This window comes from Rosa chinensis, chromosome 3 (genome assembly GCF_002994745.2).
Source record: "Rosa chinensis cultivar Old Blush chromosome 3, RchiOBHm-V2, whole genome shotgun sequence".
Classification (NCBI taxonomy): domain Eukaryota; kingdom Viridiplantae; phylum Streptophyta; class Magnoliopsida; order Rosales; family Rosaceae; genus Rosa; species Rosa chinensis.
In genome coordinates this window covers 241,955-257,153 of record NC_037090.1, presented here as the reverse complement: position 1 = coordinate 257,153, position 15,199 = coordinate 241,955, and the positions used below count along the sequence as shown (strand labels likewise).

The 15,199-nt window shown below is 37.8% G+C and overlaps 4 protein-coding genes across 4 annotated transcripts; 2 read left to right on the top strand and 2 right to left on the bottom strand.

The window, feature by feature from the left end:
* Positions 1–62: 62 nt before the first annotated feature.
* LOC112192404 (ER membrane protein complex subunit 10) lies at positions 63–3,607 on the top strand. Its single transcript, XM_024332119.2, has 8 exons — positions 63–456; positions 849–911; positions 1,008–1,103; positions 1,429–1,476; positions 2,116–2,187; positions 2,497–2,555; positions 2,932–3,022; positions 3,149–3,607. The coding sequence occupies exons 1-8, from the start codon at positions 115–117 to the stop codon at positions 3,305–3,307; spliced, it is 930 nt and encodes a 309-aa protein (XP_024187887.1). The 5' UTR covers positions 63–114; the 3' UTR covers positions 3,308–3,607.
* Positions 3,608–4,050: 443 nt separating this feature from the next.
* On the bottom strand, positions 4,051–7,830 carry LOC112192403 (calreticulin-3). Its single transcript, XM_024332117.2, has 14 exons — positions 7,669–7,830; positions 7,240–7,347; positions 6,595–6,787; positions 6,223–6,481; positions 5,939–5,995; positions 5,803–5,850; positions 5,525–5,611; positions 5,367–5,424; positions 5,186–5,253; positions 5,011–5,103; positions 4,861–4,917; positions 4,672–4,767; positions 4,481–4,507; positions 4,051–4,355 (listed from the first exon to the last, which is right to left on the bottom strand). The coding sequence occupies exons 1-14, from the start codon at positions 7,781–7,783 to the stop codon at positions 4,344–4,346; spliced, it is 1,278 nt and encodes a 425-aa protein (XP_024187885.1). The 5' UTR covers positions 7,784–7,830; the 3' UTR covers positions 4,051–4,343.
* Positions 7,831–8,888: 1,058 nt separating this feature from the next.
* LOC112191547 (acyl carrier protein 2, mitochondrial) lies at positions 8,889–10,919 on the bottom strand. Its single transcript, XM_024330910.2, has 2 exons — positions 10,598–10,919; positions 8,889–9,289 (listed from the first exon to the last, which is right to left on the bottom strand). The coding sequence occupies exons 1-2, from the start codon at positions 10,811–10,813 to the stop codon at positions 9,113–9,115; spliced, it is 393 nt and encodes a 130-aa protein (XP_024186678.1). The 5' UTR covers positions 10,814–10,919; the 3' UTR covers positions 8,889–9,112.
* A 176-nt stretch (positions 10,920–11,095) lies between these two features.
* LOC112192672 (dehydrogenase/reductase SDR family member 7) lies at positions 11,096–15,185 on the top strand. The gene is made up of 12 exons (XM_024332511.2): positions 11,096–11,247; positions 11,369–11,424; positions 11,533–11,566; positions 12,103–12,201; positions 12,294–12,442; positions 12,547–12,585; positions 12,696–12,788; positions 13,184–13,282; positions 13,536–13,637; positions 13,899–13,982; positions 14,653–14,718; positions 14,866–15,185. The coding sequence occupies exons 1-12, from the start codon at positions 11,166–11,168 to the stop codon at positions 14,950–14,952; spliced, it is 990 nt and encodes a 329-aa protein (XP_024188279.1). The 5' UTR covers positions 11,096–11,165; the 3' UTR covers positions 14,953–15,185.
* The last annotated feature ends 14 nt before the right edge of the window (positions 15,186–15,199 follow it).

Sequence of the window (15,199 nt, the reverse complement as noted above, 5' to 3'; positions counted from 1 at the left end):
ATCGGCCCAAGCCCAATTTTAGGCCCATTACTGTTTCATAAGAGTATTAGTCCCTCTCTGATTCGATACAGTGGAGCTCACAGAGGGAGAGACCGAGAGAAAGCAAAAGAAGCAATGGCGCGCTCTCTCTCCGCCGGCGACTTGTTGTTCCTCTTCGCAGTCTCCGCCTTGTTGTGTGTTTCAGTAGGTTTCCAATCCGATGAGCTGTTGCTCGACGACGAGGAGTTCGGTCTGGAAGGAGGGGTGCCCACCAAGTCTCCCGATCTCACTTACACGCGATCTTCTTCACCACCGGCGCAGCCGCAACCGACCACAACAACCAGCCGGAGGAGGTTTTCCGATCAAGATACCGACTCCAAGATCCAGTTCGAGCTCCATCACGCCTTCGGGGACTCTGATTTCTCTCCCGCCGGTACCTTCAGTGCTCGCTTAAAGACATGGAGCCATGGTGGTCAGGTTCGTTGCTTCCTGTCTTTGCTCTATTTCGTTGCTAACAAGCTTTTTTAGAAAACTGAAAATTTTGAGCTGCAGTTGGAGGTTAATCAATCAATGATTTGATTTGAGTTCACAGTTTTGAAATTTTCTTTACCGGATTTGTTTGTGGTTTATTGTTAGATGGAAATTAGTGTGTTTTGTTTTGAGTTGTGAGGTGCTTGATGAGAAAATGAGGGGTTCAGAGTTTGATAGATTAAGAGGTTGATTGTTTTAGTTTGGTTGCTGAGCAAGTTTAGGTGAATAATTAATCTTCAGGTGCTGATCAAAAAGCTTCATACTTTTGAGCTTTACTAGTTGTAATCCAAGAAAACCTAAGATACGCCTTCAATTTAACATGGTATTATTCTGTACAGACGCTAACGAAGCTTCGGTTTTCGAGGAATGCTTTTACTGAAGAGGAGAAGGAGGAGTTTTCTGTAAATTTCTCACCCTAAACTCATGTTTCTTGCGTTTGATGGAGTTTGACCATTTCTCACTCTAACTTAATTTGAAATGTTGATTTATCTTTGCAGCTACTGCTGAAAGGAGATGACTTCTATAGCATAAGGTTGCCATCCAGTGTTGCGAATCCTCCTGGGAGGGATTATGTTATTTCATCAGTAAAAGCGGCAAGTCTTGAGCACCCTTTATTAAGCAAGGATTTCAATAATATTGACTAATCATATACTTTTATAATTATTGTCTTTGCACTTGTTGTGTAAATGTGCAATATTTTATTCTGTTATTTTGTTCTCTGCTGCTATTTTTTTTTTTTTAAGGAGTCTATCTCCATGATCAAAGAACTTAAAAACTTAGTTGCAACTTTCTCTTAATAAATACCAAATATAAAGTTTATGCATCTATTGCTCTCCATGCTTTCCATATGGTGTTTTTATGTTAAATGCACATGGGATTAAAAAGGAGACACCACTAACAATATTTTTGTATATCCAGAGATGTCTTCTGCGAGAGGGTTTGGATGAACATTTTGTTATACACACGGTAATCCTCAATGTTATAAATCTTTTGAACTCTTCCTGCTGTTTTCTCATATTGACTTTTTGCTTTCTGCTTCTAAACTTTTAGTGTATCTCTGAGAGTATTTTAAATAGGAATAGTTCTAAGAATTGTCTACAATTGGCGTGCTTTCTCTAATAAGAAAGAGGGGGAAATAAAACTCATGTTAACTTTATTGTTAATGAGACAATAAACACTATTGCCCACCTGTGCTGTTATAATGACACTTTCGAGAATTTTCTTCAAAATCCATCCTTGTGCTTGATTATGAACTTGATAAGCGCCTTGCAGCTGCATATGCAGGTGCTTGGGGCAAACCCATATTCAGGGAAGAGACTTGGTTAGAACTTCTTGTTGAAAACTATTGCATAAGATTGCCTATAACTAAATTTGCACCTGATAGAATAGGAGTTATATATGTGAATATATACTCGGATTACTCTTGAACTGTTTCTTAAAACTACAGACAGATGTCAAAAGACAGCTTCAATTGGAAAAATGTCTTGTCAATTTTGTTGGACTACATAGTCTTCTTACTAGATGGACCCATGTTATTAATAGATTCCTGTTTCTTTACAACCATCAAGTCTTGTGCATGTCTCAAAGGTTAGATTTGTTTTGCAGGATGGAGTTAATATTCTGGCAGTTAATTATGGTTCCCCTGGGGCGTGCCCATATCCTCGGCAACTGAGACTTGTAAGCGAGGATCAATCTTTCTTTGTTTCTAGTTGTTTGTTAATGAACCTAAGATAAACAGCAATATGATGGTGTATCTGTATAAATAAAAGTCGAGGCTTCTTCACAGACCACATGAGATTAACCCCTCTTTGTGTGAGTAAAAGCTAAGGCTTTGTAGCACTTGGGTTTGCCATAAGTGGTGGTGAGGGAGGGTGTGAAGATTATGATAGGTCAAGGGTGGGGTAATCTAATAAGTTAAGGCTTTGTGAGCTAGAATCTTGTTGAGTAATCTGACCTTTCAACATCTTCTTTGATTTGTAATTCCAGCCTTCAAAATGGTCTTTTAACTCTCACACAGTTTTGAAGAACAGTGAACAGGCACCAAGGTGAGATGCTCTCAGTTCATTATATCCTCAGTGTGTTGCATGTTGTGCTTGCTGCTTAAACTCTTACTGAAAGTTCTTAATTATTTCAACTTCTCAACTAGAAAAGGTGAAGACACTGATTACATAAAAGAATAGTTACCCATTGATATAAGGTGTATTGATCTTAAATATGTTCCGTGGTTGATTGAAATGCATATATAAAATTGCAGTTAATCTGGTTAATCTGTATTCTGTATTAGTAAATATGCAGGGGATCAGCAATCAGTAGAATGATCTATTTGCTTTGTGTTTATAGTGGATTCTGTCTATGATTTGATCGTCAAAGTTTTTTGTGAAGGCCCCTAAAGTTGATCTCTATTACAAAATGTTTTCACAGAGCTCCAGTGTTTTCTGAGGAGGTTTTCGGTGGTGAGGGAGTAGAAGGTGAAGTTGTACCGCCACAAGAAAGGTCTTTCTGGGCTAAATATGTGAGTATTCTTGGAGTTAATTGTTAGCATTTTTCCCTCTCATAACTATCACATGTATTATATAACATTTTAGCATACGGATGAACTTTCTTTTATTGATGGACTCTACTGGAATGCTTGTATCAGTGGATGTACCTGATCCCTCTTGGGCTCATTGTTATGAATGCCGTAACCCAAGCAATGAACATGGCCGAGGAACAGGTTGGTGCTCCCTCAGCTGCTGGCCAAGCACAGCAGCCAGCTGCAATCCAACGTGGGTCAAGTTCTTCTGTGCGAAGAAGATAGCCATTTTCTTCACTTGTTTCTGAATGATGCAACATCGCCTCGAGTGAATGACATTTTAGGTTCGACTGTTGATTGTATCTTTAATCCCATGGGGGAGAGACCGTCATGAGGGTTGTAAATTCAGTAGTTTTGCCAAAATTGTAATAGTAAGAAAGGCTGTTGCCGCTGAATGGAAAGGTTGAATTGTTGAAAATTTCGAATTTAGTATTGTAGAGAATTGTGCATTTATTCAGTTCATAAACGATTCCCACTTTTTGACAATAATATTATTAGAGGATCGCTTATGCGAACAAGAACAAAGGCATGTCTGGTTGTGGTTTGTTTAATTATTAGAGTAATTTATTTGCAATGTTATGTAGAAGCAAATACTAGGACCATGCATGCTTTCCCAAATAAACTTGCACTGATGTAGATCCTGCCGATGGTTTTGGAATTGTAATAGTTATCTTGTGTTTGATTATTGTGATTCAGTCAGGTTAGAGTATGTTAGCATGAGATCCATACAGTAAGTAGCAGCAGCAAATCTTAACTATTCCAACAACTGACAGAATCTCTCGCGTAGTTAATGCAGCCATATTGTATGACCAACTGTAGTTTTAAATACATAGCTGTATTATTCATTTACCTTTCAAACCCAGCTATAGGTAACATTTTGAGGGTCAATTCTCTACAAGGCGTTTTTAACGTGTAAAAGTGGAAGCCTAGAAGTTACATGGACAAGGATTTTGTAGAACAATGCAAAATGTATAACATCGAAAAACAACTAATGTCATTTCTCCTGTAATTGATTATACAAGTTTTAAGCCAAGACTGCCGCCTGTAGGGCAACTACTGCTTCTTCAACAATGGATACCCTTTACAGTTACATGTGGAACCTAATAAAGGGAAAGCAAAGCGCATACATACTCCGGAAAATAAAAGTGACACGAGCTAGGAAGGACATTGCAAACATTGCAATTAAGTTATTACATCGAAAATAAGTGACTGAATATCTTTTATATGAAACCGAGACCAAGAGGAACACAACACCATCAAATCATAGCTCATCCTGCAAACCAAATGAAAAGGTCATCTGTAAGTGGTGTTCACGCCTTAATTTACTGTAATTCTTTAATGCCAGTAGAAAAGAAAAAGAACCAACAAAAAAAAACACAATGAAAAATTGGTGCTTACATGATCATAATCGTCCCAATCGCGATGCTGTGGAGTATAAACATCCGAGTTAGAAGTGGATTAGTAAGACATTCAAATGAACTAAAAGCTTAAACTGAGTACCATTAAAAAACCAAACAAAACGTTCATCAATGGTAATCTGATTTTCTGAAAACCTATATCTACATTTCAGATGAAAGATTCAAGCTTACCCTTCTATATTTGTCTCTATATCTGTCCCGATGCCGTCGATCATGACCCCTTTCTCGTCTCCTCTTTTCACCTTCTTCTCTTGCTCTTTGAGCTTCCTGCAAAATAAGAGCACAAAATACTTATGAATGAAACTCAACTAATTAAGCCTGAAAGAAGTTCTCATAAGCAGTGATTACGGCATAGAATACCTCTTCCTCTTGTGCTTTCCTCCTTTTCTCTGCTTCTTCAAAAGCCTCCTTTTCTGCCTGAAGTACCACAGGAGAAACACAAATAACTATTGTGAGCTAGATGCCAATGAACTAGTAAATACCAGTTACAGTCGATAGAGGATCACTGACCTCTCTATTAGCAAATACTTCCTCAACAACTTTTTTTGCATATTCTGGTTCATCACAAATTAAAATGTTGTCGAAAACTGAACCAGCCTTTACCTACACCACATTATTTAATCACATTAACACAATGACAATAACATCCTTATATTCACAAATTGATAATGTCGTGCAGTCCTACCTGCCAAACCTCAATCCCCACATACTTAATTGGCTTAAGCACATAAAGATCAGGGTCATCTTCAAACTCTGCATAGAAGAAAAATGAAATCACTAAACTTCACATATCTGTTTTTAAGATCTGTAGTTATAATAATCTATAGTACCATGCCAGAGAATGTTATTTATTTACTAAACCATACCTGGATTATCAATATAAGGAGTCTTCCATTTGCCTTTATAGTTTGGGTTCTTGACTCTCTGAAATGGAAGTATAAGTCACAAATTAGAAAATAGAAACTGCATGCCAAAAGATTGACCTTCAGTTTTATCTCTCTTCTTAAAAGCTTAGTTAATCTACCTTGCGTCTCCATGGTCCTTTGTAAGCTGGATTTGGTACCTTTGGAGCTCTCCATAGACCACTCTCGTCTTCATCCCAGTCAGCGGGCTAATTAGAAGGGGAAAATAAGAAATATTTCTATTAACTTCATTTCTTCTAATATGCATCAAAGCACAAGTGGACATTAGTCACAGTCCTAAAAGCAAACGAAGAATGGGAAAAATCGGATAATATGGCAGTAGCTTTTTCACATATGTAGCTTTGTTTATATAAAATTACAGTATAACCAATCAACTGACCTTTTTAGCTGTTGGATCTGGAATTTCTTTTGGAATTGAATCATATCCCTGGAATACCAAGAAATGCGTCAATAAGACATTACTTATGCACAGTCACAGAGACAAAGCCTTAGGAAATGAAAGAAATGTTCCATACCTCAGGCTTGATGTCATTAGGATCATCAATATATTCTCTCATATCCCAGTCTGCAGGCTATAAGAACAGTAAATGATACTTTTTAGTTAAAGAGAAAGAAAAACCTAGAAGTTTATCATATAACTTGGTTCTTGAAGACAAAAGATTTGAAATGGAAATTGAAATTGATCCTACAGGAAAAGCATTACCATAATGAAGTTATTAAGTGATCTAATCTACAGATTACTGAGTATGTAGTGCCTTTAGCACATGATAGAACCTTAGAGCATTAACATATAATGTACCTTCTTTGCATTGACATCTTTGAGCTTTCTTGGTGGAAGAATATCCCAGTCTGTATACATGCTTCCAGAGTCCCTTTCTCTATTGTCAACGAGGACACTATAAGTTGCATCAGGCCTAAGAATAAATGTGTAGAAATGAGTTAACTTGTCAGTTTCACACTGTAAATCCTTCTTGATGGGGTAATTCTGGCCTTGGTAGGAGAGTATAACGTGGAGCTTCTTTGTGTCCGTTCCACATATATCTGGTCCGAACATTAAACTACACAAAAAAAATTCAGCATAATCAGGGATGAATCTTAGAATTGAGAGTTGTAGTTTGTGTCGGTTCTAGGAATAGAAACATGTGCATAGATTGAGTAAAACGAAAGAAACCTGTAAGGAGTATCCCCACTGAATTTCTTCTGATTAACAAATGCAGACATAAGCTTTATGTAACCCCCACCGCATTCAATTTCCTGCTCAAACCTTACAGAATATTGGAGGACCAACGTTCTGTTCTTGTTACTGAACTCCGGTATCTTTGCAGATATGGCAAAATGTTTGGCATCACTAGACGTCTGAATTCCTGCAATTTCAGATACACAATCATGAATCCAAAACTTTACTTCCTTTCGACTGTCAAATGTTAATTACCTCTGCATTTCATCAGAAGAATAAAACCACCAGTAGTTCACCCAACAAATGAAGCCATAAAAATCAAAGCATGTCTAACAGAAACTCTTACTTTGTAAGAAACAGGACGTTTACTTTTCACAAACTTTCTTTCAGAAATTTCATTATAACGAGACGAAACAACAACAAATTCATACAAATACTTATTCTAGCCAATGGACTAACAATAAGACTCCATTTTTTTCAAGCCAATGTATGATGAAGAGCAGATGATGAGTTCATTTACTTAGCAACACAAAAAGTGCAAGACTTTACAACACAAGAGTGAATAAATTCATCAACTTATGAAAAAGACAAGTAATTCTTTAGTATGGCATATAATTAGGAAGGGAATATGAAGCATACCTTTATCATCTGGGTCTCCGTGCCACTTTCCAGCAGCGTGTTTAAAGTAACCTGCTTTACCTTCACTTCTTTTCCAGTCGGACTGAACCCAACGGCTTTTCCACCCATCTAATTAACCCAAACAAACAAACACACACACACATCAGTAGTCAGTACATCACCAAAACCACCAAACTAAAACGCCAAAGAAGATTCCACTTGGTTTTTCCATCAACTAGTCTATATATCCAAGAAAGAGCCAAAGTCAATGCTCATCTTGACTTGGATTCTGTTAATTCACACAGTAGTAAAAAATAAAAAGTTTCTCAGAACATGTAAGGTGTGGGTTGAGTTGAGATCAGAGACAGTTAAGAGATACTGGGTGAGCATATTTTGTTACTGAAAGTAAAAAACTTGAGCGAGTCAAGGAGCTCGAAAGAAGGATGATACCTTCGAAACGCTCTTCAAAAATGATTTCTGAGCGTGAACAATGGAAGTTGAAGAAAAGTGAGGACAGTGTTAATAGCACAAGTTGCAACAATTGAAGCTTAAGCTGCTTTGCCATTTGCGCAAGTTGCAACAAACTGAGATACTACTGCTCTCGCTTTGTGTCTTTGGCCAACTTATATTAGAACAAGCAAGAGATTGCCCACACTCTGCTTTTTAATTTCGGCAATGCCCTTAGATGACTTGAATACCTAATAATAATAATATAAATGTTCAAGTCATGGTCTCCCTCAAGTGGGGGTGGGGTGGGGTAGTGAGCGCCGATGGCTCAGCTTTGCAATTCGAGTTGGTTCGACCAATGAGAGATGAATGAAACGTTTCATTACCCAATCAGAATTGTGTTTTCTTATTTTCTTTCTTCTCATGATTAATTCAATCCATCCACTCCAATTAACTAAACTAGATGATTAGTTTTCTTATTGCGCGGCCTGCACCATTGTATTATGTATGACAGTATGAGGAAATATTTCGAAAAACAAAAAAAACAAAAAAAAGGCATCACCAAGCCCTTCTCTAAATGTGGTAATTTTTCGCAAAAATTCTTCTATATATCGGCAGGGGACTTGATTCAGTGCACAATCTTAGTTATTGATATTTAACCGAAAAAGTTGCATTTTTACGGTTGTCATTATGCTAATTGCTAAAACAACAACATTTCCTATGATTGACTTGGGGTCATCTACCGAACCGAGACCCATTTGCAGTAAACTTCCCGGCAGGTAGTGAATAAGGAAACAGAAGTATAAATATAGTTGTAGTTTCATTGAAGAGGAAGGGTATTCTTAACAAAAGACCTGACTTGGGGTCTCCTCCTGTTTTCGTGACACGCGTTATTCAAAGTCTTCCCTTAAAGTCAAGTTTACTCCTAGGCCAAGACAAAGAGAGTAACGAATGGGTAGGACAAGATAAAGCTGTCGTTCACAATAATCAGACTTGTACATGACTTCGGTGCACCCAGCAGGCTTGACTTCTGCTGCATAAGACTCCAGTGCATACCCTCCTTTCGGAAATCCAGTTATCGAATACTTGTAATACGACACATTATGGATGAATTTTCATTCTACATACCTAACATATACAAACATATTGTAGTCTAGATTCTAATCCAATCTGATTCTAGGATACAATACCTACACCATAATGCATGAAACACTAGTCTGAGATTTGACAAGCAATAAACTAAATGACTTTATTTAAACAAAACATCAATGAAGTTGTTTACACACTTTCCATAAACTGGAAATGCCAGCATACTGAAGTTTAAGCATACCAAAAAACTCCTTTTTTGGAAGTAGGATTAACAAGAAAAAAGGTGGGAAAGAGATATGAAGCTCATAAGTTCTACAGCTATTCCTTGCAGCAAATAAAATGAAGCTTCATGCCAACCCTACTTTGCCTGAGGGTGAGAGGAAATAAAGTCAACAGCAAGACCAATGGAGTTGATCTTGTCTGCTTCATTGTCTGGGATCTCAAACCCAAACTCCTCTTCAAGCGCCATCACAATCTCAACAGCATCTAAACTATCTAATCCAAGATCCTTCTGGAAGTGAGCATCCGGAGTAACCTACCAAGAGAGAAATAACAAACATTGAAGATTATAGAAACTGGAATGCAACTTAGCAGCATAATAGCCATCAAAACAAATTCAAAATGTGACTGGAAATTAATGAATACATTCGAGGAAGGGATATACTAACTCCCGACAGAAAAGTTTAAAGATCAAGGTCACCCCACATAAATCTTCTCTAGTATCCTCCCCTCAACCCCCAGATCCAAGTTTTCTAAGACTGAATATAATTTCAAAGGCAAGTTAAAACCATCAGGGATCTTGAGAGTTAACTAGAAGGCTAGTTTAGACAGATGCCGACTAAATCTATAATCTTTGTTCTTCCATATTACGGAGCTCAAAGGCTATCTAGATTCTAGAGTCGGAGAGCTTGGACAAAAACAAGATTTAGGGGTCACAATGTGGCATTAAAGCTCCCTGGGAGTTCGGACCTTAATACCACAGTAGGAAGAATACATCCAAAACAAAACCAAACAAATGCTCAAAAAATAACTCAACTAAGTAATGAAGGTTTCAAGTATGAAAAGTCACAGCCAGTTTATCAACAATGTCAATCAATTTCACTAGTGTTGGTTGAAGAATATGATCTAGCTCATTCAATATACGAACACATATCTATCCATGTTTCATGAGAAGATATCTAATTCTGGCGACCTACAGTAATATATGGAGGAAGAAAGAGAGAAACCTAAGGAGAATATACACGAGGGACTAAAAAAGAAAGTATTTCTTAAAAGAAGTTAAACCTATGGAAAAACGCAATAATAAGCAAACAAGATGAATCCGAGTGCCTGGCTGAGATGAAAATTTAAAGAGGAAATTAAGTTTCAGCACATTTAAAACCAGCATTTTCCCGACTTGTGCATTTCAGTTTCTAATAAAAACAAACAGCCATGCTGCTGCAAATAAATGAACCCAGAATCAGCCAAATACATGGAGCAATAATTTCAATCCCAAATCCACATCTACTTTTGCATACACAAAATACAGTCATTACTTGTGTGTCACAACGGCCTGTCATATACAAGATCCACAATGCTATGACTCAACACTGAAAACAAACATTTTATGATCCTATACTGACAATTCCAAAACCCTAATTTTATCCATTACTATCAGTAGGTATGTGAATCCTCATCACTCGACTTTTTTGTTTTCATTTTCAACTCGAACAAATATAACTCTCCACAAAAAATAATAATAATTTCTCATTGCACAATTGCGTTATCAACTTTTGATTCGATGTTGTGAGGAGCGAAAGAGAAGGAATCGTGCCACAAATTAGGAAACAAATAGGGGATTTACCTTGGAGGGATCGACTTTCTGGAAGTTCTTGACGACGGTGATGATCCGATCGGTGACCTCGGACTTGTCGAGGAAGGTCCCCCTGACCTCTTCGGAGTAGAAGCGGGCGCGAATGGCGTTGAGGAGAGGGGAGGTGACGGAGGAGCTTGGGTTTGGCCGCACAGCCTGAACCACCGGCACTCTCAGGTACTTTAGCATTACGCTTCTCGCCCCCATTGAAAACAAGACTAGACCTCTTTCTACTCTACTGTAACTCTAACTCTCTCCGGAAATGGTTGCTGCTTTCGGCTGTGGCTCTGTGCGTGTGAGAGTCTAGAGTCTAGACAGGTCGAAAGAGTACTAGAACCCCCGATTTCCTAATAAACGACGTCGCGTCTATACCGGGCCCCCGATGCTGGGCCTTTTCAATCAAAAACAACCGGACTGGGCCCAATGTTTAGGTGTTTGGGCCTTTTCAATGAAAAAGAAAGTTGTGTGGTATTGGGCTTTCTGCAGAACTTATGTCTTGGACTAACAAAACTGGAGGCAGAGGCACTGTGTGAGCGACAGAGCGAGAGGGAAGAATAAGATGGCGATGGTGGTGGTGCTATTCTTGGTTTCTCTGCTTCTTCTTCTCTTGTTTGCTTTAATCAAATTTACCACAGCTGATGGTATTATTCAATCTTTCTTAAATTCCCAACCTTCACACACACTCTCTCTCTCTCTGAGCTCAAGAGCCTCAGTCAGGCCTCGACTAATTCTCTCTCTCTCTCTCTCTGTGTTCTAATTCAGGTGATTTCACTTTGATGTCCAAACGCCATGTTAACCGCCACGAAATTGAAGACAAAGTGAGCTCATTTCCATACCTATACCTTCCTCCAAAAAAAAAAATTTATCTTTGTTTCTTTTAAATGAGGAAACTTTTTTATTCACATTGTGGATCTTGCTTGCTTCAGGTTGTTTGGATAACTGGTGCTAGCCGTGGAATTGGTATTTCTTTCTTTCTTTCTTTCTTCTTCTAATTTTATATCAACACTTTATTCGCTTTCTTGCATTACAATTATGCTCACCTCTGCATAATTCATGCTCCAAAATCGTTGAGTCTCTAAGTGAAATGCTTACCAGTATTCCTTCAGTCTGTTCATCTTTTTCTTTGCACAGTTTCTTCTTTTTTGTTGCCTTGTTATCTTCGCAGTTGTTTTCTGCAATGCCATTGTTATTATCGCCATTCTCTTTGTCATTACTGTTATGATCACATAAATGCCCATGAATTTTATTAAGTCTTTAGTAATGAAACTGTATGTTTTGTCTACTTTCCGCTGGTTAATAGCTAATTTTACTGTAACCAACATATTCTACTGTTACCCACATATTCTACCCTAGCCTAATACCTTCCGCTGCATCTTTATCTCCATTATGATATATGTCTGGTGAAGCAATGCCCTCGTTGAATTTGTTTCAAGCCTTCTTTGGCATGCATAAATGAAATTATCTTATGTTACCCCTTCAATTATGCTGGTGCCTAGGGGAGGTTCTTGCTAAGCAACTTGCAAATTTGGGAGCTAAGCTCATTATTTCCGCCCGTAATGAAGCTGAATTGGAGCGAGTCAAGAAACAACTTACTGGTTTGTTCTTTAATCGTAAGCTGGACGAACAGCATTGAGGTCTTCAATCTTGATTATGCCTCTCATCTCTTAATTTTGGTGGCAATGCCCAGGTAAACATGCACCTGATGGTGTGAAAGTTTTGCCATTGGATTTGGCTTCTGGTGAAGATTGTCTCAAGGATGTTGTAGAGAAAGCAGAGTCATTCTTTCCAAATGCTGGTGTTGATTACATGATCCATAATGCTGCTTTTGAGCGTCCTGTAAGTGGGTATATTGGTTATTCAGGGTGATATATTGATATACTGTCCTTTTAAGATAACACGATTTCTACTAATACATCTCTACCTGTTTTGGTGTTTGGCAGAAAACTACAGCATTGGATGTTACTGAGGAGAGTCTAAAGGTACCAGTTCTAGGAAATCCCCATTTGATGCTGTTTTATCTCTAAGCCATCTACTGCTCCTATGGGTCAATGTCAATGAGAGTGATAGTGTATCTCTTTCTCTTGAGTAGGTAACTTTCAATGTCAATGTTCTTGGGACAATAACGCTGACCCGGCTACTGGCACCTTACATGCTGAGGCGAGGGAAGGGCCATTTTGTTGTGGTATGTGGAAAATTATTTTGTTATTAGGTGATGCTTATGTCTAACTTCTCTGCCAGACCCACATACAGTGCAAAAGAAATATATCGGCTATGTTTTCAGTGGCGATTTGCCAACTGCTCTATAGTCCCGCTTGTGATTCAGCACATTGATTCTCTTTTTGAATGTAATTTTACTCTTCAGTTTAAAAAAGTTTATGAAATGTCCAAGTCTGGAAGCTTACTAACCCCAACAAAATATGATTTTTATGTATCTCCTGTACATAAAGTGCCTAATTGTTTTTGTTAGTGCTGAATAGGCATATCCCTCATTCTCTTTGAATTGTGTTTGTTTGTTTTCTTGTTTTTATTTTTATTTTTTCTCTTCACCCTTCTCAGTACTTGTTTAATTATGTGCAGATGAGCAGTGCTGCAGGAAAGACACCTGCACCAGGTCAGGCCGTATACTCTGCCTCTAAACATGCCTTAAATGGGTACTTTCACACCTTGCGTTCCGAGGTAAGAATTATAACTTCTTTCCATACTCCAGAGTAAAAGGAATGTGTATAAGTCTGTTGCCGCAATCTGCTGTTTTCCATTTCTCACTAATTAAAGTTTTCCATCATATTGAGACTTAATTATAAAAATTTAAGATACTAAGAATAATTGCATGTTTAGTAAAGCAGTTAATATATCAAGATAAGATAAAATTGTTGATACAACTATAATTTCTGCTTCCCCTAATGGTGTTAATTTATCTTTTTTAATGCAGCTCTATCAGAAAGGAATAGGGGTGACCATTGTTTGTCCTGGTCCAATAGAAACATCAAATGGTACAGGAGCAGCAAGCTCAGAGAATAAAGCTTCTTCTGAGGTTAGTTTCTTACAATGATGTTGTGCGTGTATCAAATCTGTTCCTTATGATCATGCCCATGAATTTCATCTTTTTGATAACTTGGGGTGGTATCTGTAGTTTAGTGTGGCCGTGCATGTTATCTCTAGGGCATTCCTTTTCTTACTGCTTTATTGTTTTTATCCGGGGTAGTTGAGCAGTCAAAAGAGCTTTAAACATCTCTTGTAAAACATTTCTTGTTACCTTTTTGTTCATTTCTTGTTATCTTATTTGTTTTGACAGAAGCGTGTGTCATCAGAAAGGTGTGCAGAGTTGACAATAATTGCTGCCACCCATGGTCTAAAGGAAGTTTGGATATCATACCAGGTATTGTTATTGGTATATTGTATAGCCATGAAGGATCAGTTGGTAAGGCCTAGATGGTGATGAAAAGTATCTACATCCTAGGATACCTTACTGTTCCGCACATCCATTTTCTCATTGCGACTTTGTGAGATAATATCTTTGGCCAAAAAAATTTGTGATACCATATGTTCAAATCAGCACTTAGCCTTGTGAAACATATCATGATCTAAACATAATATGCCATAATATGTATTAAAAATTACAATGATCAATCCTTTAGGTTCTCAAATTACTTTTCAAATCATCTCGGTCATATGTGGATTCTGCTCAAGGATCACTCGTAAGGTTCAATCTGACTAACATTGATGGGCCATGAGTTGCAACTTGCTACCATCTTTGATGTCTCATTAAAGAAGCTGACATAGTTTTTGATGTTTTAGGGAAAGGAGGATAAAAAAACTGCAGTGTTTAAGATCAGTTATGTTTTAAATGTGTTAAAAGACAAAATGCAACTTCAGAGATACTTTTAGCAGTGGATTTTTCTGGAAGTCAGTAATTTGCCCTTTGAATATGGTTATCTTTGCTAGTTATTTCTAGGGAAAAGATGTGAGTAATGCATCTTGTCCTACATTGCTTTTTACTGTCAACAACTTCTCCTAATCACACTTATATCTTCTGTTTTCTACTGTAGCCTGTCCTGGCTGTAATGTACTTGGTGCAGTACATGCCAACCATTGGTTATTGGCTTATGGACAAGGTATTTTCCGTACCCTAAAACTAATTCACTTCCAATTTTATACATATTCTAAAAGATCCAACAGCCTGTTCGCTTTCCTTTATTAGAAATGCTTCTCTGATTTACTTCTGCCAAAACTGATTTGGAGTTGGTTAAAATAACCTCTAGATTGGTGGAAATCGAGTTGAAGCTGCTGCAAGGAAGGGCAACACTTACTCATTGAGCTTACTATTTGGGAAAAAGAAGGCATCATGAATATGTGAAATGCAGCTCCATCGGACAGCCAGCATAGATGGTTGTATGTGACATTATGGCATTAATCAGTGAATGATTCTTAATTGTGGGTGAAATTATGTCCTTTTCACTACGTATGATGAGTGAAATGATCAAGGGTTGAGGAGGGTTTAGGGTTTAGGATTTGGGTCACTAAGAAGCTACTGATTGTAACCCAAAAAGATTGGGGGACCTTTATTAATTGCCTTTTGAGAGACGGCCATTTGTT